At 38.9% G+C, this 27,898-nt stretch overlaps 1 protein-coding gene across 1 annotated transcript in view; it reads right to left on the bottom strand.

Moving 5' to 3' along the window:
• spata17 (spermatogenesis associated 17) overlaps window positions 1-27,898 on the bottom strand; it is a 200,915-nt gene that overhangs the window by 165,872 nt on the left and 7,145 nt on the right. The window contains exons 3-4 of the mRNA XM_052011250.1: window positions 19,887-19,968; window positions 10,564-10,614 (exon numbers count right to left, since the gene is read on the bottom strand). Of these exons, the coding sequence (XP_051867210.1) occupies window positions 10,564-10,614; window positions 19,887-19,968 (133 nt within the window). The remainder of the gene's footprint in view (window positions 1-10,563; window positions 10,615-19,886; window positions 19,969-27,898) is intronic.

Genomic DNA, 27,898 nt, shown 5'->3' with positions numbered 1-27,898 from the left:
TATTGGAACACTGAGTAAAACCATGTAAAAGATTAAAAGTTGTGTGAAAAATGTAATAAAATACATTAGGTGAGTGTTTTTGATCCTTTCAAACACAGATATCCAAAAATTCAATTTAAATCAGTGTTACTCTAGGCACGTACTGCTATTTAGTTTTGACTCCTTATTTGAATGCCAAAATTCTTGTCATTGATTAATACTTGTTGGAAGATTTCAATGGAAGCAAATGTGTGCTCAGCAGATAACATCTTCCCAACAGCCCAGCATATCCCATTCCAAAAGTCATCTGTAAGTGACCTTTAGAATCATCCAATCAATTATGCAGATTCCTCATTAAGTAATGTCAGTCTAAAACCAACCAACTCAATGCCTTACAAATGTAATGACATTTAATCCATGAAACTAGTATTTCTAATTGTAGAAACAAAAAAGTGAGTTACAAAATGCAACCAAATCAATACACTAAATTACCAGCATTATTAAGAGGAGGAGTGTGAAAATTCCTCAGGACACGATTTTGGCGATCATTCCAGGATTGCATTCAATTACGTCTTCAATCACAGAACCCACCCGAATTTGTAGAAAAGATATTTGCATACACCAAGCAATAGCCAGTGAAAATATTTGTTGGCATGCTCAATGATGTCATAACCATGAGTCCAAAGTGGCCCTTAACTGCTTCCTTGGCTTGGAACCCATCAGTTAGAACATTTTTGCATGTTTCAAAGACATATGCCTCAATCTATGGTGTGCAGGTCTCCAAAGATAGGCAAGATCCCTACTAAGCCAAGTTTCCAGCATAAGGATTCCAATATCATTTGTCCTGCGAGAACCATATAGAAAATCCCTGTTGCAAAGCAAGTGAGAAGCGGTCAGTGTTATGTTGGAAAATTGGTAGAAAATCCAAGCATTTTGTCACCCAATCACCTTTTAAAAATATTTCACAAGTTATCTCTCTAATTTTGATGACATCTGTCCTTCATCAGACAGGGAGGATAGACAGTTGGCTTGAAGACTTCTGCTTAACTCTTGAAAATGTAAAAGATGATGTTGGGGGAGACAAACCTCACATGCATCCACCAACATAACTAGTAACACGACACACATCAAATACTTTATCAGAGGAAGCAATCAAGATCCAATATTAATAGTTGTCTGAAAAACAGGTCAAATATCAGTCAATAAAACAAACACCCAACAATACATTATGATAAAAAGCATCCTCCAACTAAACATTAAGGCAATTTTGGAGCCTCATATTCTAAGAGACCCATGTCTCTAACAACTAATAGGCCAGCCACAATCTGCCCAAAGTTGATGAGGTCTGCAATAGGTTAAAAATTGGCAAAGCAAATCCTTGTGATATCGGAATATTATCACCAGAATATTGATTTCCTGAAAGGCAAAAATCTCTTGTGTGTTCTGGCCACTGAACAAAAGAGATTCAAGTCCCGCTCCATCAACGATCAGTGGCACAGCTGACAGGTTGGGAAGGCACTGCTTGAATCTCCTTTATAAACAAATGCCAGAATTGAGAATACTGAAGGTTGAAACTTCATATGTCTGAGTCATTATGTCTTACTAGAATCCCTTAGAGCAGCTAGCCTAATGGAATACTAGGCCCCAAAACTCCATCCCAACTCCAAAAATTCTAAACTGATATAAAAACACCAAACCTGAGCTCCATTGTCAACTGCCTTGGACAATGTACTCAATCCTGCCAGAAACCCCAAGCGACATCAGCAAAAATGGTTAGAATATTATAATCTAAGCCCTACTCAAGGTACCAGCAGCCTTCTTCAACATTGAAAAGGGCTCTTTACTTTTCTTTGTCCTGTTTTGATATTGTCTTGAAACTGAAATGTTAATTCAGTTTGTCACTCTACCAGTGCTGCCTACCTTGCTGAATATTGTCAGCACATCCTGTTTTATTTTAGCTTTTCAACATTTAAGTATTTGGATTATTGTTTAATTCACTGCCACTTCTTTTTCAGAAATGCCCACCTTGAAGAAGTTCTGCTCCTCTCTCTGATAAGATTTTTTGTTTGTCTTTCTTACTGTGGTTTTCACTTTCATTTGTCTCCTTCCTTTTGTCACTCCTCCTTTCCACACTCTACTTCTCTGCATTTAAAATGTTTATCTTGAAATTTTCCTCTTCTGCTTCATTTTTGCTACTACTGTGATGTTCCTCATCAACTGGTACAAAGTCATTTTATGATACATATCCATTCAATGGCCACACTGCACTGCAAAATTTTGAAGAATATCCTAGACAATAGGAATCTTGGACCCTTTTTATGGGCTATACTGCTGAAAGCCTTCAACTTATGCAAACAATAAAAGAATTATTTGAGCACACGAAGGTTCTAAAGCACATGAAGGTTCTAAAGGTCCTGTGGATTAGACTGCATCTCTCTCCCCGGAGCATGGGCTTCAGAGAAATTTCATGAAAGAGACTATGAGAATAGTTCTTTTTCCCATGCAGTAAGCACCTAACTTGCTATGTTATGTAAAACTATGGGTGTTGAAGAACTGGTTTAATAGTTGGGTTTTAGGATAATTTCCAGGAAACCAACCAGCATATTTAACTGTTCTATTCACCCTAAATGAACGGGACAACATTCACTCAACGTCCAGCTAGTGTGTGACAATAAGTTGCTCTGCAGCTTAAACCTTTATTTCTAACTTTTCCCAGTTCTGTTAAGAGACTATTGACCCGAGCCATTTATTGCACTTTCCCTCCACAGATGCTACCTGACGTACTAATCCCAGTATTTTCTACTTTTCTATCAGATTTTTAGCATCTACTTTTGAATCATGCATATTAACACTCAGTATCGTGGCTACAGTCACAATGCCTTCACTCAATAGTAGACCGTTGTTACATTTGTAATTAATCTACTGAGGCAAATCAAAGGGCAGCAACAGGTTAATGAGACATTGCTGATACCCCCAACACATCTATGTGAGCAGTATGCAGACACTGAAGGCCGTGCTGCCACACAAAATGTGATAGAGCAGACTACTTGCATGTTGAAACATTGGTTATGTTAACTAGAGTACTCAACACTACCTGTGCAGTAATCAATAACTGTCAAGATTTGTGGTAGTCTGCTGCATGCTACTCCAATTTGACACATGCTCTATTCTAAGGAGCAAAGGACAGGAAGATGGGCAGGAAGAACAACATGAAAAGACAGGCAGGAGATCATGGCTGACATTTTAATTCAGTGCCCCTTTCTGCATTAAACCCATACCTTCAAAATCAGAATCATTATCACTGACCTATATGACGTGAAATTTGTTGTTTTGTGGCAGCTTTACAATGCAAAGACATAAAGATCAATAAATAACAAAAATAAGTAAATTGTGAATTGGAGCCTCCATATAAGGCTCTGATGCAACCAGTCAGAATGCCCTCCTATAGAAATTTCTATAGAAATTTGTAAGTCTTTGGTGACATGCCGAATCTCTTCAAACTCCTAATAGAGAATCACTCAGTTCCCTTAATATCTAACATCTACTTAGACTCTACTTTGAACATAGTCAATGACTGAGGCTCAATGCCCCTCTTAGGTAGGGAATTTTAAAGATTCACTAGCCGCTGAGTTAAGAACTTTCTCCTCATCTTTATCCTGAATGGCTGACCCTTTATTTTGAGACTGTGATTCTTGGTTGTAGATATACCAGCCTGTGAACCCTAGAAGAATTTTACACATTTAAATGAGATTACCTCTCATTCTGTTAAACTATACAGAACAGAAACCCAGTCTGTTTAATTTCTTCTCATGGAGTTATATAGTACAGAAACAGGCCCTTCGGCCCGACTCATCCATGCCAACCAAGATGTCCAGTTCGTCCCATTTGCCTGTGTATGGCCCACATCTCTCTGGGCCTTTTCTATCCATTTACCTGTCCAAATGTCTTTTAAATATTGTAATTGTAACTGCCTCTACAGTTTCCTCTGGCAGCTTGTTCCTTCTGCGTTAAAAAGTTCCCCCTCAGGTCCCTTTCAAATTTTTCCTCTCTCACCTTAAATCTATGCCCTCTAGTTTTCCCTACTCTGGGATAAAGACTGTGACCATCCACCTTATCTTCTCCCCTCATGATTTTATATACCTCTATCAGATCTCCCCTCAATCCTTTATGATTCAGGCAAAAAAAAGTCTCAGCCTATCCAGCCTCTCATTATAACTCAAGTCCTCCAGTTTCTTTCTATGTGACATCTTTCTATTGCTGGGTGACCAGAAATGCACACAATACTCCAAATGTAGTCTCACCAATGACTTGTACAGTTGTAACATAACGTCCTAACTCCTGTACTCAATGCCCTGATTGATGAAGCATGCTAAATGCCTTCTGCACAACCCCGTCTACTTGTGTCACCACTTTCAGGGAACTATGTATCTGTACCTCTGTTCTACAACTCTCCAGAGCCCTACCATTTACTGTGCAAGTTCTGTCCTGGTTTAAATGACCAAAATGCAACACCTTGAACTCATCAGAGTTAAATTCCATCTGCTATTCCTTGGCCCACCTTCCCAGATGTTCTAGATAAGATTTCTTTATTAGTCACATGTACATCGAAACACACAGTGAAATGCATCTTTTGTGTAGAGTGTTCTGGGGGCAGCCCGCAAGTGTCACCACGCTTCCAGCACCAACATAGCATGCGCACAACTTCCTAACCTGTATGTCTTCTTAATGTGGGAGGAAACCAGATCACCCAGAGGAAGCCCATGCAGACATGGGGAGAACATACAAACTCCTTTCAGACAGTGGCCGGAATTGAACCCGGGTCGCTGGCACTGTAATAGCGTTATGCTAACCGCTACACTTCTTTACCGTCCACTATACCACTAATTTTGATATCATTTGCAAACTTACTAACCATACCATCTACTTTCTCAGCCAAATCATTAATACAGATGATGAACAACAGTGGACTGATCCCTGTGGCACTCTGCTGGTCACAGGCCTTCAATCTGAAAAACAACCCTCCACCACCATCTGACTCCTATGACCAAGTCAATTTTGTATCCTATTAGATAGTTCACCCTGCATCCCATGTGATCTACTAACCTTCCAGATCAGACTACCATTCAGGACCTTGTCAATGGCCTTGCTAAAGTCCTTGTAGACAATGTCTACCGTCCTGCCCTCATCAATCCTCTTTGTAACCTCTTCAAAAAAAACTCTATCAACCTTGTGAGACTTGATTTCCCACGTCCAAAGCCATACTGACTATTCCTAAATCAGTCCTTACCTTTCCAAATGCTGGTAAGTACTCTCCCTCAGAATCCTCTCCAGTAACTTCCCACCACTGATGTTAGGTTCACCAGCCTATAGTTCCCTGGCTTGTCCTTGCAGCCCTTCTTTAATAAAGGCACAACATTAGCCACCAGTTTAGTCCAATATTAGTCCTCCAGTGCCTCACCCATAGCTAAAGATGATGCAAATATCTCTGACAGGGCCTCTGCAACTTCTTCCCTAGCTTCCCACAATGTTCAAGGACACACTTGACCAGGGCCTGGGGATCTAACCTTAGCATGCCTTAACAACCCCAAAGCTATCTCATGTTCTCTTTTTCCCCTCACCCGATTCCCCTCTTAAGTGTACTCCTACATCTCTGATAGTCCAAGGGATTCACTTGATCCCTGCTCCTTTTTCCTGACCAGACCCTCAACATCCCTCGTCAACCAAGATTCCCTAATCCTGCCAGCTTTGCCCTTCACTTAGGAAGACTTCAGGGACAGAACATTCCTGCCCATCTCACGTTTGACAGCCTCCCATTTGCCAGACATCCTTTTACCTGCAAACAGCCTCTCCCAATCAACCTTTGCAAGTTTCTGTCTAATGCCTTCAAAATTTGCCTTGGCCCAATTTGTGGACCAGTCCTATCTTCTTCCATAACTATTTTAAAATTAATCGAATTATGGTCACTTGTCCCACTGACACTTCAGTCACTTGCCCTTCCTCATTTACCGAGGAGGTCCAGTATTGCCCCCTCTCTGGTAGGGCCATCTACATATTGTTTGAGAAGACTTTTCTGGACACATTTAACAAATTCCACCTCATCCAAGCCCTATGGTAGCCCCAGCCAAAAAGAGGGAAGTTGAAATCACCCACTATTACAACTACAATTTTTACAGCTATCTGCGATCTCCCTACATATCTGCTCCTCTAGTTCCTGCGGACTCTCAAGGGGCCTAAAATACAATCCCATCAAAGTGCTCATCCCGTTCTTATTTCTAAGTTCCACTTTATAGCCTCACTGGATGATCCTCCAAGAGTATCCTCCCTAAGTACCACCGTGATGTTCTCCCTAATCAAAAAATGCAACTCTCCCTCCTCTCTTATCAAGCCTGCTAATCTGGTGATCCTTTGCTGCACTCTCATTATCAAAAATAATCCTTCTTTAGGTAGAGACATCAGAACTGTACAGAATATTCCTGACGATGATGAGAAATGTTTTAAAAGAGTGTGGTGTTTTAATTAGGACTGTGTCGGATCTGGTTATTTTTGAATCCGCAGGTTCTTTCAGGAGTCCAGGAATGAGTTGAAAACAACTTGGTGCTTCACAAAGTTTTATTGGAAAAGTTTAAAACAAAGAAACAGTCACAGAGCACATGGATCTAGCTTTACTACTAGAAGATGAGCCGAGACAAAAGGAACTAAAGATGACCTAGGGCCAGGGAGGGGGTGGGGGGGGGGGGGCGGGTTGGTTGGTGGGAGAGAAAGCAAGAGAGCAAGAGAGTGATTAACAAAAAATGACATCTTTTATACCTGAGATAAGAGATATTCCTTAGCTAACAATAATCTAATCAGGAAACCTATTAGATACTTGTGGCCAAACCAACCAATGGAAAAACTCATTCACCTGATGGAGAAACCAATAAGCTAGTAAGCAGCCATTCCTTGTGCAGCCACTTGAGGTGTATTAAACACTCTACATATTTAAAAAAAAAACTAATTAAAACAGTTGAATCCAACAGCTGTGTTGCCTGAAACAGTGGTGAAAGAGGATTTAATTGTAATTTATAAATGCTTGAAGGGCCTAGAGGAAAAAATTCGGGCTAATGGGATGGATGGACAGCTCTTCCAATAAATGTGCACAGTGACCATGGGCCTAATGGGATCCAGGGTGAGCGAGCCAATTGGATACAAAATTGGCTTGGTAGTAGGAGACAGAAGGTTGTGGTGGAGGGTTGTTTTTTGGACTAGAGGCCTGTGACTAGTGGTGTGCCACAGGGATCAGTGCTTGGTCCACTATTTTTCACCATATTAATGATTGGATGAGAATGTAGTTGGCATGCTTAGAAAGTTTGCAGGTGACACCCAAAATTGGTAGCGTGGTGGACAGTGAAGAAGGTTGTCTAAGATTACAACAGGACCTTGATCAACTGGCTAGTGGGCTGAGGAATGGCAGATGGAATTTAATTCAGATAAATATGAAGTGTTGCATTTTGGAAAGTTAAACCAGGGCAGAACTTGCACAGTGAATGGCAGGGTTCTGGAGAGAGTTGTAGAACAGAGAGACCCAGGGGCACAAGTACATAGTTCCCTGAAAGTGGTGATGCAGGTAGACAGGGTGGTGAAGATGACATTTGACATGCTTACCTTCATCAGCAAGGGCATTGAATACAAGAGTTGGGGCATCATATTACAGCTGCACAAGATTTTGGCGAGATCACACTTGGAATATTGTGTGTAGTTCTGGTCACCTAGCTATCGAAATGAAATCATCAAGCTGGAAAGGATTCAGAAAAGTTACTGTGGCTGGAGGGCTTGAGTTATAAGGAGAGGCTGGATAGGCTGGGGCTTCTTTCCCCTGAAGTAAAGGAGGCTGCAGTGTGACTTTTTACAGGTTTATAAAATCATTAGGGGCATAGATAAGGTGAACGGTCACAATCTTTTTCCCAGGATAGGGGGCATCTGAAACTATAGGGCATAGATTTAAGGTGACAGTGAAAGATTTAAGGTAAAAGGAACCCAAGGGGCAACTTTTTCTACACAGTGGGTGGTGGGTATGTGGAATGAGCTGCCAGAGGAAGTGGTAGAGGCAGATACAATTACAACACTTGAAAGACATTTTTTTTTAAAAACGGGTTCATGGATAGGAAAGGTTTAGAGGGATATGGGCCAAATGCAGGCAACTGGGACTAGCTCAGTTAGGCAACTTGGTCGGCACGGACCAGTTGGGCCAAAGGGCCTGTTTCCATGCTGTATGACTCTATGTAGTCCCAGCAGTTTCCTACATAATTATTCCATTTTGTAGATACAACTACTCTTACGCATTTTCTTAATGCCTTTGCCATTTTTTGGCAGTTGAATGCCATCTTCCTGAAAGAAAACAACTAAGGCTGTGCTCCTTGAACCCACCCACTGCCATTACCCTGATGCACCATCCCATCAGCCTTAGTAACCTGTTGGAGGACAAAATGCAGGATTTCTCTGTTACCTTGCAAGCCCCAATGCACGTATTAATTTGTAGCAATAATGATATCCACTTACCTTACTTTGTATAGTAGCTGGTTGTCTTGCAGACTCAGCCGGCTCCATCATGGGCACAACCCTCCCTGCCATCAGGGACCTCTTCCGGTGCCTCAAGAAGGCAGCATCCATCATTAAGGACCCTCACCACCCAGGACATGCCCTCATCACATTACTACCATCAGGGAAGAGATACAGGAGCCTGAAGACCCACACTCAATGTTTCAGGAACAGCTTCTTCCCCTCCGCCATCAGATTTCTGAATGGTCCATGAACCCATGAACACTACCTCGTTATTCCTCTTTTGCACTATTTACATTTGTAACTTACTTCAGTGATAATAAACCAGATTCTGATTCAGAAAATTTCAGATTTTCACTGCAACACCCTGTCAATCGGCACATGCTGCTTGTGCTTTGTAAGCTATAAATCAGATGTGGCATCACAATTAGATACATAGTGTTTCATTGAAGTTGGCCAACACTTCCACGTTGGAGAGGCTGAGGTCCAAGTTCTGGGAAAAGTTCTGTGTTAAGTTGGTTCTGGACCCCTCTGTGATGTTTCAAATTGAATTAAGTCTGCTAGGTTTCTTAATACATCAAGTACATTTAGCATTTGAAAAATCTTGTAACCTGCTTTCTTTCAATATTGACTAATTCTTCAGTGTTTCCCACCTCAGGTTCATTTGCTCAATGAGTGTTAGCAGCTGCTGTAGTCACAGATACCTTCCCTTCAAGAGATGAAGGCTTGGAGCAAGAATCTCACAACAAATGTTTCTTTACTCTGTGGCGGTCAATCAGTGATATGGATATCAATGGCTGGATACTAAAATTATTGTAATGGGCAAGTGGTACATAGTTGGCATGCTGCCTATATTGCAATCATGCATCACAATGCTGACACTCATTTTCTGGGTCCATCAATCAAATTTAGCCTCCAAAGTCAAAGGAGTTTTATTCTTTAAGAGCATTTTTTGAACACCAATAGCATATCTTTTTTCCTACATGGGTTTGAAAAAGTTTCTTTATTATTAGTTTAGTTTTAAAATATGAAGTTGTTTTAAATGTGCTTCATTCAGATTATTTCAGTTAATTAACCATTGACAATACATTGCTGTAGTTGTTTAACTGGTTTACATTTTCACAGCTTCATTGAAATAGTTGAATTAAATGCCAGCTCTTGTACATTTGGTGCTATTCATTAGACTTTTTTTAAAATACAATTTTTGTTGATTATTATTACTATGATTCTATTATTTTCTTCACCTCTTTATCACAATGTTTAAAGGATAGGAAAACAACTTGCTTTCAGGTCTCAACCAATCTGTCTCTTGGCAAGGGTACTGAATGTACAGGAGAGTTTCATGTGACTGGCTTTCTGATTTTCTTTCTGTCCTAGTCTAACAGTATTCCACAATTGAACTTGATCAGCTTAGAATGCATCAAGATCTCACTGTATCAAGAAATACAAGCCAAACATACTTCCTAGCACTATGTTATGTACTAGTTCATGAATATGTTTTTCCATTAGCAAATTCCCTTTGTATTGTGCTTTACTATTAATGTCGTTCACTCTGATCTGTTTTTTTTTGCTAACAAATCCCAGCTGTGCCATTTTTCAGAGCAAATATTAATGTTCCTGCCAATCTGGTTTTATCTAGCAGTTCATGTGATGTCAAAAAATAAGTCTCTTAATAAACAATATCTATTTTCTAAAATTGTTAAATTCAAACCAGTATCTTCTATTTTTAATTCCCACAAGATGGCATAATTGTGACAAGATATGGATTAATAGATTATACATATTTGAAGCATTAAAGATCATCCATGCATATTGTTAAAATTCTACTACATTTTAAAGCAGTTTTCTTAAGTAGAAATACACTTCCAGAGCAATTTATACAATAAATTGAATTCCTTTCTCCAAACCATATTAAGCAAAAGAATTTGGCACTTTTCCAGATGGATACTCACTTTGCTTCTGATTTAGATTACCAAATACAGCATAAAAGCATATTTAGAGAACATTTTGATGCCATCATTTGTTGAATAATGAGGGAGATATATTTACCCTGACAGCCATTTCATTGTAGAAATTCATCTTCATAATAAAATATGCTCTCTGTGAATTAAAGAAGATAGAACAGACTGTAGTTACAGAAAGATATAGCTCAAATTTGACATATAAAAGTTAAGAATCTTTATAAATAATACATAATAAGAAATGCATTCACAGAGAGAAAAACTCCAATTGTACATTTAAAAGGCAGCTATCGTTTTATCTATAATGCAAACCTAACCATTAAAACATACTATATTCAAATTACATGCTGTTGGAGATAAATCATCATGAAAAGATCTGCACTGAGTTTTATGATCAGTGTTACTCTACTAAGACCAGAAATACAAAAGAAGAAATATCCACAAGTGCTGATGGCAATCCGTATTGTAGAGTTTTAGGCATAAGGTCTTTTAAAGAGTTTCACTGTTGCATAAAGGAAATTTACATTTCACACTGTCTGGTGAATTTAAAATTTCAAAGAACCCATGCTTTATACCTTCCACTCTTCAAGAACATATCTGTGCCCAAGAATAAAAATTATGCCTTCTAACCATCTGTACAAAACACCATATACTTGGCCTCTTGAGAACAATTGAGCAGTCAATGAATTTCATATCATTTAATATACATTTTTAGTATTATAAAACTTGCAACATTTAAACTGCTCAACCTGTGCTAATATATCAACTATTGAAAACAATGTTTGGATAGCATTTATCAACAAGATATGCAATTAAAGAAAACAGACTTTGTAGTATTTGTTTTAAATTTAAGATGCAGTACACATATTTTTCATCTACATCAACTATCATTTCTTCTTCCTCATTATGTGACCCATGCAAATATTGCATCTTTGACAGATATTACTCATTCCAAAATGTTCATTTTAGTCCATTTTTGCTTTACTGAATCATTTTTATATTCTCTGTCTCTTTGTAAAGTATTTTGGGATGTTTTGAAGTGAACACACACTTATATTATAAATATTCAAGTCTTCTTTCTTATACAGTTGTTTAACAGAGGATTTAGAAGTGAATTTCAAGCACAAGTTCATTAATGTAGTGGGTACAGTAGTGCATTAAACAAGTTAATGGACTGGCAGCCAGCATTTCAGAACATTGATCCAGAGGCATGAATTTGAATCCCACCACAGCAATTTAAATTCCAGTAATTGAATAAATCTGGAATCAAAAAGAACTAGTCTCAGTAATGGGAATCATAAAGCTACAGGTTTGTTATAAAATCCTAACTGATTCACTAATGCCATTCCTACCCAATCTGGTCTAAATTTGACTCCAGACCCACTTATGTGATTGACCCTTACCTCTCATTCCAGTTCATGAGCAATAGGGATGGTCAATAAGTGTCAGTATTTTGTGTAATACCACATCCCGTGAACAAATAAAAGAATACATTTTTATTTTCTGTGTTGTCCAGTACGAAAGTACAAATTGTCATGAAGTGTTTCAACTATGGTTACCAACTTACATTGAGACTTTATAAAAGACTAACTAAGCTACAACTGGAAGATGAATTCAATTCCCTTAACTATGTTTTAGGAAGGATGCCGTTCCAAGAAAGTGCAGAAAGGAATCACTAGAATGCTTCTAGAGATGAGGGATTTCAGATGTATGGTTGAACTGGAAAAGCTGGGATTGTTCAGCTTGAAGGAAAAGAGGTTGAGAGAAGATCTGATAGGAGGTGTATGGTATTGTGTTTAGGCAGGGTTAGGATATTCCCACTTGCAGATGGTTCAAGGATCTTGGGACAGGAAATTAAAGTCATGGGCTAAAAATTTGGGAGACATGTTGCAAAGACGGTTATAATCTGGAACACTGTCTGTAAGGGTCGTGAAATGGAGTCAGTCCAGACAGTCAAAGGGGAATTGGATAAGCAGTGGAGCAAAGGCATAAGTCTTGAACTTTTGCATATTTTATTGCCACTGACAGAATAACTGCACTTCACCAACAGTTTCAGCATGGGAAGGCAAATTACAGATTTCTCGGCACTGGGGACTGGTCAACCTGCCTGCTCAATCTGGCCAAGTTAACCTTTGGATAGATTTGAATATATTTCATTATTTTAATGGTTTTGTATTGTTTTTGTTTTTTTTGTCTTTTAAGAATTTTAATTATTTTAAATCGTATTTTGAATTTGTAATAGCTTTTGTGCATGTTTGATACCAAATACACCTTTAGACTTAACTGGCTCTCAAAGCATTTCTGCAGGCACAAACTTATCAGCTTTGGGTGGAAAGGCTCTGCACTGTGCTGGAGTTTGCCAATCAGCTAATGCTGAGGGCTCAGCTTCAAGATTATTTCTTGGGGGGTCTACTCCAGGTAAGAGTGGGCATTGCAGGCAGGTGAGCAGTGAGCTTGGGTGGCACAACTTTCAGCAGAAGATCCTGGACCACGTCATTATCGTGCTCTTGCTTTTGTGTAATAAAAGCTAAAGGACAGGCAGACCAATTACAGGCAAATGTTCTCCACTATATTCAGGTCCAGGTACTTTGAAATCATGAGCATGACTTATATTGAAATTAGCAGAATAGTCCTTGGATGTGGGATATAAAAGAGGTATATGAAATTAGGTCACAAATGAGCCATGTGAACAATGGAATATGCACAAGCAATCAAATAGCTTTCTCTTATTCCTATATGCAGACATACACATAAAAAGTTATTCTGCCTCTAATCTGTGCTTTCTGAACACCATGTTCTAACACAGAAATTCTTACACTTGGATAAGACTTCAGAAGTAATCCAATGACATTGCAACACTATGAGGCATCTTGTTTCTTTCATGAATGAGCACAAAGTCCACAGAATTTCACACACATGCACTAAATGAACAACAACATATGTTGCAGTCTGCTTCAAAAATTCAATTCTATTGGTTTTGAGGGGACCCAATGTGGGAAGCAATCTACAATGTGCATAAGCTTCCGGCTTTATTCTTCAGTGTAAGTGACCAAAGACAAATTTCAACCTCGAAGTAGAATAGAGTGGTGTTAAGTCATTCCATATATCCAAATATCCAGTAATGGTATTTGTATGTACAAAACTATGGACTGCTAGAACACAGCATAGTTTGAGCACAGTGTTCCTATGTGCGCACCATCTGTAAACAAAATAAATTGGTAGCAGAAACAAATGCAAGCCGCAAATAGGGTTAGAGTACAGAAAAATGTTAAAAGGCCAAATTTAAACACACCATATCTAACTGCACACAACATCTGCCATAAGATGGATGTATTAATGGCATAAGGAGTGGTAAAAGGGTATTATCTAATTGCCCTTACAGAACCCTGGCTACTAGGTGACCAAATCTTGGAACTAAATATTCCAAAGTATTGAATGAGATTGAGTAGTACAGTTAATAAAGGATGCCATCAGTGCAGTAGTTAAAAAGGATCTTGGCTCAGCAGATTGTGGTATCCAAGTAGAATCAGTTTAAGTGGAGTTAAGAAGGAACAGAGAGCAGAAAATAGTAGTGGGAGTCATTTAAACTCCCTTGAATAGTGGTAGTGTGCAGCATAAATAAAACAAATGTATGAAAGGGATAATACAGTAATCATTGGAGTTTTAATCTGCATATATACTGGGCAAATTAACTTGTACTAACAATGTAGAGGATGAATTCCTGGTATGTATACAAGATGGATTTCTAAATCAGTAATTTTGAGCAACAGACAAGGAAACACTATTTTAGATGTAGCTATTTTTAGATTGTACTATTTTAAATGCAATGAAAAAGGGTTAGTTAATACTTTTGTTACAAAGGACTTCCAAAAGAATGACCATATAGAACTTTCCATTGTTTGAAAATGATGTAGTTCAATCTGAAATCAGGATTTTCAATCTAAACAAAGGAAATTGTGAAGATGAGGAGTTAGAGTAGAATGGAGAACTAAATTAAATGGTGTGGCATCATACAAGTAATGTCTAGTGCCTAAATAAAAATACTTCATTTGCAGCAAATATATATTCTTTTAAAGTACAAAAATATGAAAGGAAAAGCCCAGCCTTGAGTACAGGAAAAATTAAATATTACATGAGAAAATATATTGAAACTAAGACAAAGTAAAAATGATATTAAAATCTAAAACAAAGAGTTATGGTTGTCAGAAAAAGCAGTAAGCTCGAGGACTGGAAGTGTTTTAGAATTCAACAAACAATAACCAAGACATTGATAAAGAAAGAGAAAATAGAATATGAAACTTAACTAGCAAAGAACATTAGGGCAAATTAAAAACTTCTAAAAGGTACATAAAAAGGATAAGACTAGTGAGACAAATGTGGGTATCTTACAGGAATGGGAGAATTAATGATGAGAAATAAGCAAATGGCCGAGGAATTAAACAAACTCTTTGTACCTATCTTCTTGGAAGAAGACAAAGAACCTCCTAGAAATACTGGAGAACCAAGGACTCAGTCCAAATAAGGAAGCAAAAGAAAATAGTAAAAGTAAGGAAGCACAAAATTAACTTCAGTGAAATAACGTGACTGAAAACTGGATGTAGATCATCAGGACTTTGGGATTTATCACAGTTTTGAAAGAGGTGGCTGTGGAGATAGAATCAGAGTACTACAGCACAGAAACAGGCCCTTCAGCTCATCTAGTTCATGCCAACCTGCACCCGGACCACATCCCTCCAAACCCCTCCCATCTATGTACCTATCCAAACTTCTCTTTATTGTTCAAACTGAACCTGCATCTACCACTTGTGCTGGCAGCTTATTCCACACTCACAGCACCCTCTGAGTGAAGATGTTTTACCTCAGATTCCCCCTGAAATATTTAACCTTTCACCCTAAACCTATGTCCTCCAGTTCTGGTCTCACCAACCTTAGGAGAAAAAGCCTACATGCATTCACCCTATCTTTACCCTTCATTATCTTGTATACCTCTATAAGATCACCCTTCATTCTCCTGCGCTCCAGGGAATAAAGTCCTAACCTATTCAACCTTTCCCTATAATTCAGGTCCTCAAGTCCCGGAAACATCCGTGTAAATTTTGTCTGCACTCTTTCAAGCTTATTGATATCTTTCCTGTAGGTAGGTGACCAGAACTGCATAAAATACCCCAAATTTCAGCCTCACCAATGTCTTATACAACTACAACATAACATCCCAACTCCTGTACTCAATGCCCTGATTTATGAAGGCCAAAGTGCCAAAAGCTCTCTTAACGACCCTATCCACCTGCAATGCCACTTTCAAGGATTCCCAAACCCCTTTGTTCTACAGCACAACTCAGAGCCCTACCATTCACTGTACAAGTCTTACCCTGGTTTGTCCTTCCAAAGTGCAACACCTCACACTTGTCTGCATTAAATTCCACCTGCCATTTCTCAGCCCATTTTCCAAGCTGGTCAAGATCACACTGCAAGCTTTGATAGCCTTCCTCGCTGTCCACTACATCCCCAATCTTGGTGTCATCTGCAAATTTGCTGATCCAGTTTACCACATTATCATCCAAATGATTAATATAGATGATAAACACCAATGGACCCAGCACCGATTCCTGCAGCACATTACTAGTCACAGGCCTCCAGTCAGAGAGACCACCATCTCCTACCACTCTCTGGCTTCTCCTGCTAAGCCAATGTTGAATCCAATTGGCTACCTCATCCTGAATGCTAAGCGGCTTAACCCTCTAGACCAGCCTCCCATGTGGGACTTTATCAAAGGCCTTGCTAGAGTCCATGTAGACAACGTCCACTGCCTTTCCCTCATTGACCTTCTTGGTAACCTCCTCGAAAAACTCTATAAGATTAGTTAGACATGATTAGTTAGACATCACCTACCACACACAAAGCCATGTTGACTATCCCTAATCAGGCCCTGTCTATCCAAATACTTATATATCCTTTCCCTTAGACTACCTTCCATTAATTTACCTATGACTGACATCAGGCTCACCAGCCTATTAATTTCCCGGCTTATTCTTAGAGCCTTTCTTGAACAACATTGGTTATCCTCCAGTCCTCCGGCACCTCACCTGTGGCTAAGGATGCTTTAAATATCTCTGTCAGGGCCCCTGCAATTTCTGCACTAGCCTCCCACAAGCTCCGAGGGGACACCTTGTCTGGCCCTGGGAATTTATCCACCTTTGTTCGCCTCAAGACAGCCAGCACCTCCTGTTCCGTAATCCAGATACGGTCCATGACTTCACTACTCTTTTACTTCAGTTCTATAGTCTCTGTGTCTGTCTCTGGAGTACATATGGATGCAAAAAATTCATTTAAGATCTCCCCCAGATCTTTGGTTATTTGGTTATTATTTGGATCTTTGGTTAAGATGGCAGATACTTTGGTTATTGTCTTCCAAAGTTCTATGGATTTTGGAGTGGTTACTGCAGGCTGGAAGGTAGCAAATGGGATCCCATTACTTAAGAAAGATGGAAAAGATAACATAGGGAACTACTAATCTGTTAACCTGATATTGGTAGAGATTGAAACTCTTTGGTCTGGCATTCTGTGGTCTGGCAACTCCTTTAGTCCAGTATGTTTTGAATTTGTCATTTTGATCTGTACTATTTAACTAATTCTAACTAAGATCTAAAATTAACTAAGATTTGTATTAATCTGTAGGTAATTAACCTGCCAGAGCAACATTTGTGATCAACCAACAGTATTTCCGACTTATGGAAACTGGGTTACAGACTGTTCTTGGAATCCTTGCGTAACCTGGGGAGTGCCTATAAGTAAAAATAGTTCTCCTGCTTTGAAAAAGATGATCGGGGGCAATTCTGTGGTCTGAAACCAGTCAGGTATGAAGGGTGCCATACTAGATGGCTTCAACTTGTATTGGGAAAATGCTGGAATCTACAATAAAGGCTATGATGTCAAGACGTCTAGTAAATAATAATACGATTGAGCAGAGTCAACATGGATTTAAGGGAAATCATGTTCAGCTAATTGATTTGAGTTCTTTAAAGATGTATTAAATAATGTAGATGATGGATAAACCAGTGTTGTTGGTGCATTTGGAGTTTGCTGACACTTTTGATAAGATCCCATGCGGGAGGTTGCTGAGCTGAACTGAACAGATAGAATGGGGGTAATGTACATTTGCAGGTTTAGAGGTTCTTCTTGGGTTGGCAAGATATTATTAGTATGGTGCTAGTGGGATTGGTGCTTGGGCCACAAATATTCACAATCCATATCCATGATTTGGCTCGGGGACCAAATGCAACATTTCCAAGTTTGCTTATGACATGGATCTATGTGAGAATACAAATAGTGATGAGGGTGCAGTGAATTAAGATGATATAGATAAGCTAATTGACTTTATGACAGCAGCATATCATAGAGTACAATGTGAAAAAAATGTTAGGTTTCTCACTTTGGTGGAAAAAGAGAAACACTGAGTAGATTTTTTCTAAATGGTTACAAAATAGGAAGTATGAATCTTCAAAGGAATCTGGGGTTCTTGTATATGTCACTGAAAGTAAACATATAGGTGCAATAGTCAATTAGGAAGCCAAATGCTATGTCAGCCTTTATTGATAGAGGATTTAAGAACAAGAGTAAACGTGTTGTTGCAATTATATCAAACCTTGGTGAAAACATATTGAAATATTGTGTACAATGTGGTATCCTTACCCAAACATAGGATGTACTTGCTTTGGAGGAAGTGCAGTACAGTGCAGTGATTCCTGAGATGGCAGGTCTGACTGAATCAGAATCAGGTTTATTATCACTGTCTTATATGACATGAAATGTGTTGTTTTGCGGCAGCAGTGCAAGGACATAAAATTACCATAAATTACAAAATAAATAAATAGTTCAAAAATAAAAGGATGAAAAAGGTAGTGTTCATGGGTTCATGGACCATTCATAAATCTGATGATGGAGGGGAAGAAGCTGTGCTGAGCAACAGGCTGGAGTGTTCAGGGACATTTTTAACCTCTCACTGCTGCGGTCTGAGGTTCCCAATTGCTTCAAAAGGGCAGCAATCATACAGGTGCCCAAGAAAAGCAGGGTGAGCTGCCTCAACCACTATCGACCAGTGGCACTCACATCTACCGTAATGAAGTGCTTTGAGAGGTTGGTTATGGCTAGAATTAGTTCCTGCCTAAGCAAGGGATTTGGACCTGCTACAATTTGCCTACCACCACAATAGGTCTACAGTGAATGCAATCTCATTGGCTCTCCACTCAGCTCTGGAGCACCTGGACAACAGCAAAACACACGTCAGGCTGCTGTTTATTGATTACATTCAATACCATCATTCCTTCAGTAGTAATCACCAAGCTTCTAAACCTGAGCCTCTGTACCTCCCTCTGCAACTGGATCCTCACTGACAATCAACAAAGGTGCATCTCAAGGATGCCTGTTTAGTCCACTGCTCTAATCTCTACACTTATGTCTGTGTGGCTAAGAACAGCTCAAACGCCATTTATAAATTTGCAGATGACACCACTGTTGTTAGTAAAGTCTCAGAGAGCAATGAGAAGGCATACAGGAGTCAGATAGATCGGCTGCTGAGGAGAGACAGAATTGGGAAGATTCCTGTTTTCTCGAGTTTGAAGAATGAAAGGTAACCTCACTGAAAATGTTTAGAGGGGTTAATGGGAAGAGCTTTCTCCTGGCTAAAGAGTCATGAACTAGAGGTCACAATCTCACAGTAATGGGTAAGCCATGTAGGACCGTTTTGAGGAGAATTTTATTCACTCAAAAGATGGTGAATCTTTGGAATTCTGTAACTTGGAGGGTAATAGAGGCTCAGTCATTGACTGTTTTCAAAACTGAGATCAACAGATTTCTGGATATAAAAGAAATTAAAAGATATGGGAAAGAACTGAAAAATTTTAAAAGCTTTATTTATACAGCATGGTAATAGGCCCTTCTGGCCCAACAAGCCCATGCCGCCCAATTACTCCCATGTTAACCTACTAGCCCATGTGTCTCTGGAATGTGGGAGAAACCAGAGCACCCAGAGGGAACCCATGCAGTCATGGGGAGAACTTACAAACTCTTTATAGTGAGCAGCGGGAAATGATCACTGGCGCTGTAATAGCGTTACGCTAACCGCTACGCTACAGTGCTATATTTGAGATAGAAAAGTCCAACATGATCATGTTGAAGGGTGAAGCAGGCTTAAGGGGCCAAATGTTCTACATCTGCTTTTACTCATTTCCTTATGGAGGAACAATATTCCAATTAAATATCTTAGGACAAGTCTTAATGTTCCTCAAGAATTTAGTCCACACAATATGAACTACAAAAATTTTAAAGGATGAACACACAACAGTCACCCATTTTAAAGGATCTTTGCAAGGAGCTAAATCAATTAGAATTGCCTTATAAAATGAAAGCCTTTACCTGCACCATTAATCTGAAAAACACCCGGCTTTGAAATCCTCGCCATGTTTTCTGAATGATGATCGCCTTTTTCTGCAAGTACCTATTAAAGCAAACAAATTTAATATGATTGATCATATCTAAAGTTTAGTTTCTGTATATACTATACTAAAAATAATTTTCCTATCACCCCAGAGCCCATGATGTGCGGTCACGTCACAAATCCAGGCCTGACCTACCTGAATCAAACCATATCAACTTGCAAGTATTCGACGAAGTGGAATGCTCAATCTGTATCTCTTACTTTCATGGCACTATATATTTCTCAAGAGTAAATTATAAAATGGTCTTCTGTTATTTCCAGCATATCAGGTTTCCTACATTAGTTTAAGAAAAATCACAGCTGACCACAGAAATGATTGGCTCTAATTAAGAGGAAGCATTGTTCTGGACCCAGCCTATCCCGCATATTTGCCCTCTACACAAGCCCTGTGGTTGCACTTATATTTCGCAGCCAAACGAAAGATTCTGCGAGTGGCAATTAGCTCACAGGTAGTGTTCACCCATAGATAACTCCGATAGCTTTCTGATGGCTTGTACTATCAAAGAGATTTTCCACCATTTTTAAATGGTTCTGATGATCTGAGCAATTTAGAAAAAATTGAACCACGTTTTAAAAAAATAAAAAATCTTATGAATAAAATGTAATAAAATTAAAATATTAAATTTAATTAAAACTACATTAAACCAAAATAAAACAGTAATTATTTAAATTAATGTAAGAGCAAAACCAAACCATTTATCTTCATTTAATTTATTAGTGACGATTGACAAACCTATCCAATTGAATGCTCTCTGTAAATGCACCAAATATGAATGGCATAATGCTGAGGGGCCAGACACAAAGTTATTTGGTCTCTCAAGTCAGGAACTCATAGAAAGATCAGGGCTCAATGACAAATCCAGGTGTGCAGCCATAGGTCAGGTACATCCACTTGTGACCACCAGTTCATTCCATGCTTCTCTGCTGCAGTGCACAAGTCTGGAACTTATCGTAACTAGCAGCATTTCTCTATGGAACTGTTAGCCAGTCATCAGGGTGACTCAGCACAATAATATGTTGAAAGCTTTGAAAGTCTTTTCATATTTTACTTCAGTAATTGCTTCTTTTTTTTAAGAAGTTTCTTTAGTAATTTTTAAAATAATTTTAATTCTCCTATCTTTTTCCATACCACGCTGTCTTCTTGGCTGAAAGCATAGGGTGGAGAACTGTAACCAAGGGTTTTGATAGAATTAATAATGAAGGTCTATTTTCTTTTGTTAGGGAATGAATGATAAGGGGTCATCAATTTAAAATTGTGATTAAGATCGAGGAGGGAAAGCTTAAGGGAAATTTCTTCACATTCTTTAGGTTGCTGAAGAATGGAATGCTTAACTGCAGAGAGTATTTTAGGGAGACATCATTGTATCTTTTAAAAGAAAACAAAATATATATTTGAAACAGAAATAGATGCATGGACATTGGGTCAAAGCAGAGAGGTGGGACTAGATTTGGGTCATGGTAGCAAATCAAAAATGTGGTTGGTATCGGTAAGGACATATTAAACTGTCACTTTTCTGTGATCTGACGAATATTTAGTTCAAGGCCCTGCCATGGAAAGTTCAATACTGCACAAATGGGAAAACTATCATGCTCTGCTGAACAAGAATTGGACATAGGCTTTGATGGGGGTGAGAGGTGGTGGACATGCAGGGAATAAGGGTAATGGGAAGGGTGCCTGGAATGAAAACCTAAGTAAATTACTTAAACTGGACATGGGTCAGGTTCTCAGCATCAGACTGGTACCTGCACAGGCAGATTTTCTTTATGCATTGCTGGAACAGGCCTCATAGGCATTAATGGAAATACCAGTTAAGTTCCTAACTTTCTTTGACAATACATGACACAGCACAGAAAAGTGTGGTACTATGCCTCTTAATTTTTCAGGATACAAGATTAGAAATTTGTGAACACTTACACAGACATGTTACACACATTGCGTAGTCAGCTAACGACCATTTTGGTCAAAGGCTTGAACATTCAGTAGAACCAGGAACCAAGACAGTGAGTACTACTGAATAAGTGTTACACACTGTTCTTCACGTGCCACACCAAAACCAACACAAAGGTTAATTTCAGGAGTATGAGAAAGAACATAGAGTTACAAAGAGAGATTGGATTTTATCTCAAAGGAATGTAGGAAGCTAAAGGGTGACCTTATCGAGGTTTATAAAAATTATGTGGGGCATAGATAGGGTAGAGTCTTTCTCCCAGGGCAAGGGAGTCCAGAACTAGAGGGCATGGGTTCAAGGTGAGAAGGGAGAACTTTAAAGGAGATCTGAGGGGCAAGTTTTTCCATACAGAAGATGATAGCTATCTGGAACGATCTCCAGAGGAAGTGGTAGAAACAGATACAATAACAACATTTAAAAAGCATTTGGACAGGTAGGAAAGGCATAGAGGGATAAGAGCTAATGCAGGCAAATGGGATTAGTGTAGATAGGCATCACGGTCGGTACGGACAAGGTGCGCCAAAAGGACCTATTTCTGTGCTGTACAATCCTATGATCCATTTCAGGAAAAGAGTCCAGGGTGGGGAGAAGGGGATTGGTTAATGGGGGGGGGGGGGGGGTGGAAAAGAGGCCCAGGGTCGTGACTTCACTCTAGAGCGTTAGGGAAGAAAGGACGAGAATGGTTGGGAAGGTATGAAAAGGTGCACGAAGGCTTTGGAGGAGTGCAGATAAATAAACTGCAGGAGACCTATGCTGATTAAGATTCCCAATGGGTCATGCTCAGGGACACTCTCTTTAGTAGTGGGTTGCTCTTGGAGTGTTGAACAGCAGAACCATAAGAACCAATTTCCTTTGAAATAATAAGAAAATGTAGCACATGTATTTAAGTACATAAATTGTGGAAATACATAATCTGTGCAAGTCTGGTTTGGAACTGGAAGTGCTTGGTCAAATTTTGAGAGTAGTGCCTGGAAATCCATGCACGTATATGGTAATGTAATCTCTAACACAGGCTGCTTCCCACCATTTAAATCAGAGGCTGCAATAGTATTATTTTTGATGCATCTTTTAGCTACAAACTGTCACAGTATATTTTGGTTTTCTTCATCTGGTAAACAGCTCTTTATATGCCTCCTTAAATGGTTGAATCTATTTGGAATTTCAATTAGATGCCACTGTGATTATTTCTCCAATTGAAACAAAGATCTGAAATAGCAGATATGCCTACACTCCTTCGAAATTACATTCAAACTTGACTGTTGTGTATGTCCAAAGATACTTCAGTGCACACAAGAAGCCACAACAAAACTATGCATGTGACTGCAGCCATTGTTTCCAAGTCAAGTGGCAATAGGCTGAGGTTAAGGATGTGCTGAATTTTATGTACAAGGTTGTCCAAAATATGCTTTCATGAGCCAGGATGCAAATGGATTTTTGATTAGAGCCATGGATACTAGGAAATTTTCCTTTGGAAATTAGTGATCTGTGCCTACCTAAAGAAAATGTTCTGATGTAATTGTACCATGTGACAGGATTAATGCCAAATGCATGGGATCATTGACTGCACTCAAATGCCTTCAATGAAATTCTATTTGTTAATAGAAAGTACTAAAACTCCATAATTCTGGTTCATGACCATACCAAAATAATGATGTACAACAACATCCATTACCATTTCAACTGTAATAATGGCATCATATGGTATGCACTAAAGCAATAATTTTTTTTTGGGGGGGGGGGGGGGGAGAAAAGAGGGAACATCATCATCCAAGGATAAAACAGATACCAAAGAAGTAGGCAATTCAGCTCAACCAATCCATGCTACTACTTATGCTTCAGCTGAACCTCCTCTTGTCCTGCTTCATAAAATTCTTATCAGCATAACTCTTTATTCCCTTCTCCTTTATATGCATATCAAGCTTCCCTTTAATTGCATCTGTACCATTCACTCAACCATTGTGTGTGAAAGAGCATTGCCTCTTCTGACTACTTTCTTGGTAAACAGCTTTCTTCCTTATTTCCCATGTAATTTCTTTGGTAACCATCTTACATCAATGGATTCTAGTTTCGTCCTTTCACCAAGTAGAAGCAATTTCTACATGTTATCTATCAGAACATTGCACAATTTTAAAGACCTCTATTAAAACCATCCCTCAGTCTGTACATTTCAAAAAAAAAGAGATCCAGCCTGATGAGTATGTATATAAATAAAACTATATACTGTGAACGCATTTTGCACCCTGTCCAGTACCTTCCTATCATTTCTATAGTATGGTGACCAGGACTCAAAAGAATTTGTAGGCTTGCAGACTTCATTCTGGAGCAGACATAAATGGAAAGGTAGTTTGAGTAAAGGCCCTGGGTTGACAAGTAAAATGGCTTGTTCCTATGTTGTAACATGATGTTTCCAGGATGCAGTCAGATGTACACGTTTCCTTGCACACTATGAAGGAAGATGAGGTAGAGAAATCGACTACACAATAAACAACTCAATCTGTGAGTGTTGTCAGGCACAGCCCAGTAGACCAAACCTTTCCATCTCCACATGTGCCCAATACTCCTGCCAAATTAAGTGATCCCTCCAGCAGGCTCATAATGCAGACATACTGACAAATGAGTCACAATTTCTCCATCACTATCCCCACATGCTCAATACTAAAAGCTGTTAAAAGGCAAAATATTTGAGAAATCCATGTTATTAAAGATAATGCTGCGTAGCACAGGTTTGTAGATTGTTTTTCATTCTCGTGCATCTCAGACTTAACAAAAATGATATGGGTCTTCTAGTTACTAAATAATATGTGCTCTTCCCATCACCGTCGGGATGCAAGATATTTAGCCGCTGGATATCAACATTTGGCTCTTATCATGGATGTGGCTCAGCATTTCATTGCTATACAGGAGCGATGGTGCTACATGGGCTAGGATGCTTGGTAACAAGTTATTAGTATTTGAGTGAGATGGTAAGAGAATACAGATGTACCATCACCCAGACGATAAAGATACAATATCCATGCCAGCTGCTGTCATTCCCCAGCTGCTGTCCAATCAGATACAGTTGAAACTCTACATGACTACAAATCATAGCACAGCAATGAGGTTGTTGAAATCCTGCATGATAGCTTTCTCAAGCTGATTAATTTGGAAAATCTAGATTACGTTAAACTGGATCCCAAGGTTTGAAAATTTCTTGTCATTGCTGAGACTCAAGCTATGCACGCCACTCTGCTTCCCATTTCAGATAATAATTCCATCATGCCCATTTATATCTCCTCCAGATCCATCTTCTGGTTCTTTACTCTATGTATTCTCCTCCTTTTGTCATTTAGTCTTCATGCCTTCCACTCCGCTACAAACCTTTTCTTTTCTTTTCCCTTGCCATTCCTCCACCATTGTTTTAAACCTGATATATTTCTGATGAAAAGTTATAGACATAGAAAGTTAACTCTGTTTTTCTCTTCTCAGGTTCTGCCTGACATGTATGGTTCAACAGTTTCTACTTTTATTAAAAAATATATTTGAACCAAGACCATAATTTGACTTCCCACAGATTCATCCTCAGTCAATTTGTGCAGAACTATGTGAAGAACCGAAGAGTTCCCATCCTCCCAACTCTATTTGCTACAATATTTCAATAATGCAAGGAAACATGGCTGAATGAGCTGAAGTGCTTGGAAGAAAGGTACATTAGTTTTGCCACTTTCATTCCCATTATCTCTCCTTCTATTTTGTTACAACTTCCTTCCTTCTTCGGAGACACAAGAGACTGCAGATGCTGGAGTCTGGGTGCAGGGTCCTGATGCAGGGTTTTGACCTGAAACATCAACAATTCCTTTCATCCAGATGCTGCTTGGTCTGCTGAGTTCCTTCAGCAGATGGTTTGTTGCTACCTTCCTTCTTCCTTTATCCACATGACAACAGCCCTACCGTGTCCATTTTGTAAACCTCCTTCACCCCTTAATTTCAGCTGCTTTTTTTAAACCTACAGTATGGTTTACTTGTTGATGTAACTGCCCATTCTGTTTTACCACACCATTTTCATCAGAGTCATACAGCACAGCAATGGGCCCATCAGCTCACTGTGTCAATGCCAACCTTTTTGCCCATCCTCATTAATCCCATTTGCTATCATTAGGTCTGTATCCTTTTATGTCTTGCCTATTCAAGTGCCTATCTAAATGTCTCTTAAATGCAATGACTATATTTGATTCCACCACCTCCTCTAGCAGTGAATTCCAGATATCAACTACCCTGTGTATAAAAAAAATCCCTTAAAATTCCTTCCTCTCACCTTAAAGCTATTCTCGCTTGTTTTTGATACCCCTACTATGGGGAAAAAATTCTGACTATCTAACATATCTATGCCTCTTCTAATTTTATATACCTCTATCAGGTCACCCCCTCAGCCTCCTTCGATCCAGGGAAAACAGGCCCAACCTATCCAATCTCTTCCCATAACTAAAGTCCTCAAATCCAGGTAATTTCCAGTGAGTGTCCTCTGCACCTCTATCACTTCCTTCCTGTAGTGTGGTGAGCAAAACAGCACACAATACTCCAAGTGTGGTCTAACCAGTGTTTTGTAAAGTTGCAATGCAATGTCCCAATTTTTACATTCTTTGTCCTGACCTATGAAGGCAAGCATGCTATATGCCTCCTTTACCACCCTATCAACTTGTGATGCCACTTTCAGGGAACTATGGACTTGAACCCCAAGGACTTTGTTCATCAACATTCCTTAGCATTCTATCACTTACTGTACATGTCCTACACCTATTTGACTTCCCAAAATGGGTCATTTCGCAGTTGTTGGAATTAAATTCCATCTGCCAAACCTCTTCCCAACTTTCCATTTGACCTATATCCTGCTGTAGCCTTAGACAACCTTGTTTGACATCCACAGCACCACCATCTATCTTATCATCTGCACATTTTCTATTCATGCCTCCTATGTTCATCCAAGTTGTTACCCTACGTCATAAACAACAAGGGTCCCAGCACCGATCCCTGCAGTACACCACTGGTCGCCAGTGTGATTATGCCCACACTGCTTGACTCTCATGCAATGCAAGTTAGATTCTCTGTGTCAAAAAAAAAATCAACATTAATTGAAAAAGATTTCAATCTTGCTTGAAGAATTGGGGCAAAAACAGGATTCGGTATTGAGCAACCATGTATTGATTTTCTCAAGGTAAAATGTGCATTGTGTTGCGGCCTCCTCAGAAGTAAGGAAATCTAAGATGAGATTTTAATTCAATAAATTTTGCTACTTCAAAGAGAGCAGCTGCCAAAATTCAAAATACTATTTACTGGACATGAAGGTGGCACACCCAATTTGATAACTACAAATACAGCCAAACAATCACTGACAAAAGCACAAAATTGGAAATATGATACTTAGGATATCACATTCAGCTATTTATACAATTAATCCATACTCTTTTTGCTTTTGGTCTTGCATTTCTTTTTAATCTGCAGGTAAATATTGAAATAAAGATGCATTTTTCCATATATTTTTGAATATCATTCTTTTTCTTCCTTCTTATAAATGTAATTTTCCAAAGACAATGATGTAATAAAGGGTCTTTAATACAACTTTTATATTGCATCACAAAAAATTAACTGATACTTTGCACATCAATACTGCATAATGAAAGCTTTATACTGTTCAATTTATAAGTAGTAATTAATAAAGTGCACACTTAATCCATCAATATATTTGAATTTAGCAGATCTACTATAATGCTTGCACTGTTCATGGAAAGTCAGATTATATTTTTTCTTACCCAGGTTTGTCAACCTTTTGTTGCCATTTCTGACCCCTCTTCACAATGCTTTTCTTTATGCCGCTTTCTCCTGTTATCTTTATCTGTACTTTCTCTAAATTACTTTCTGATCCTTGCTCTCCTTGCCTTATGTATAGTGTAAGCCATGTGACATGAACAATTATTTTAAGAATGGATCTGGTGATAATGTTGAGAGGA

This window comes from Pristis pectinata, chromosome 3 (genome assembly GCF_009764475.1).
Source record: "Pristis pectinata isolate sPriPec2 chromosome 3, sPriPec2.1.pri, whole genome shotgun sequence".
In the NCBI taxonomy this organism is placed as follows: domain Eukaryota; kingdom Metazoa; phylum Chordata; class Chondrichthyes; order Rhinopristiformes; family Pristidae; genus Pristis; species Pristis pectinata.
This window is presented reverse-complemented; position numbering and strand designations above follow the sequence as displayed.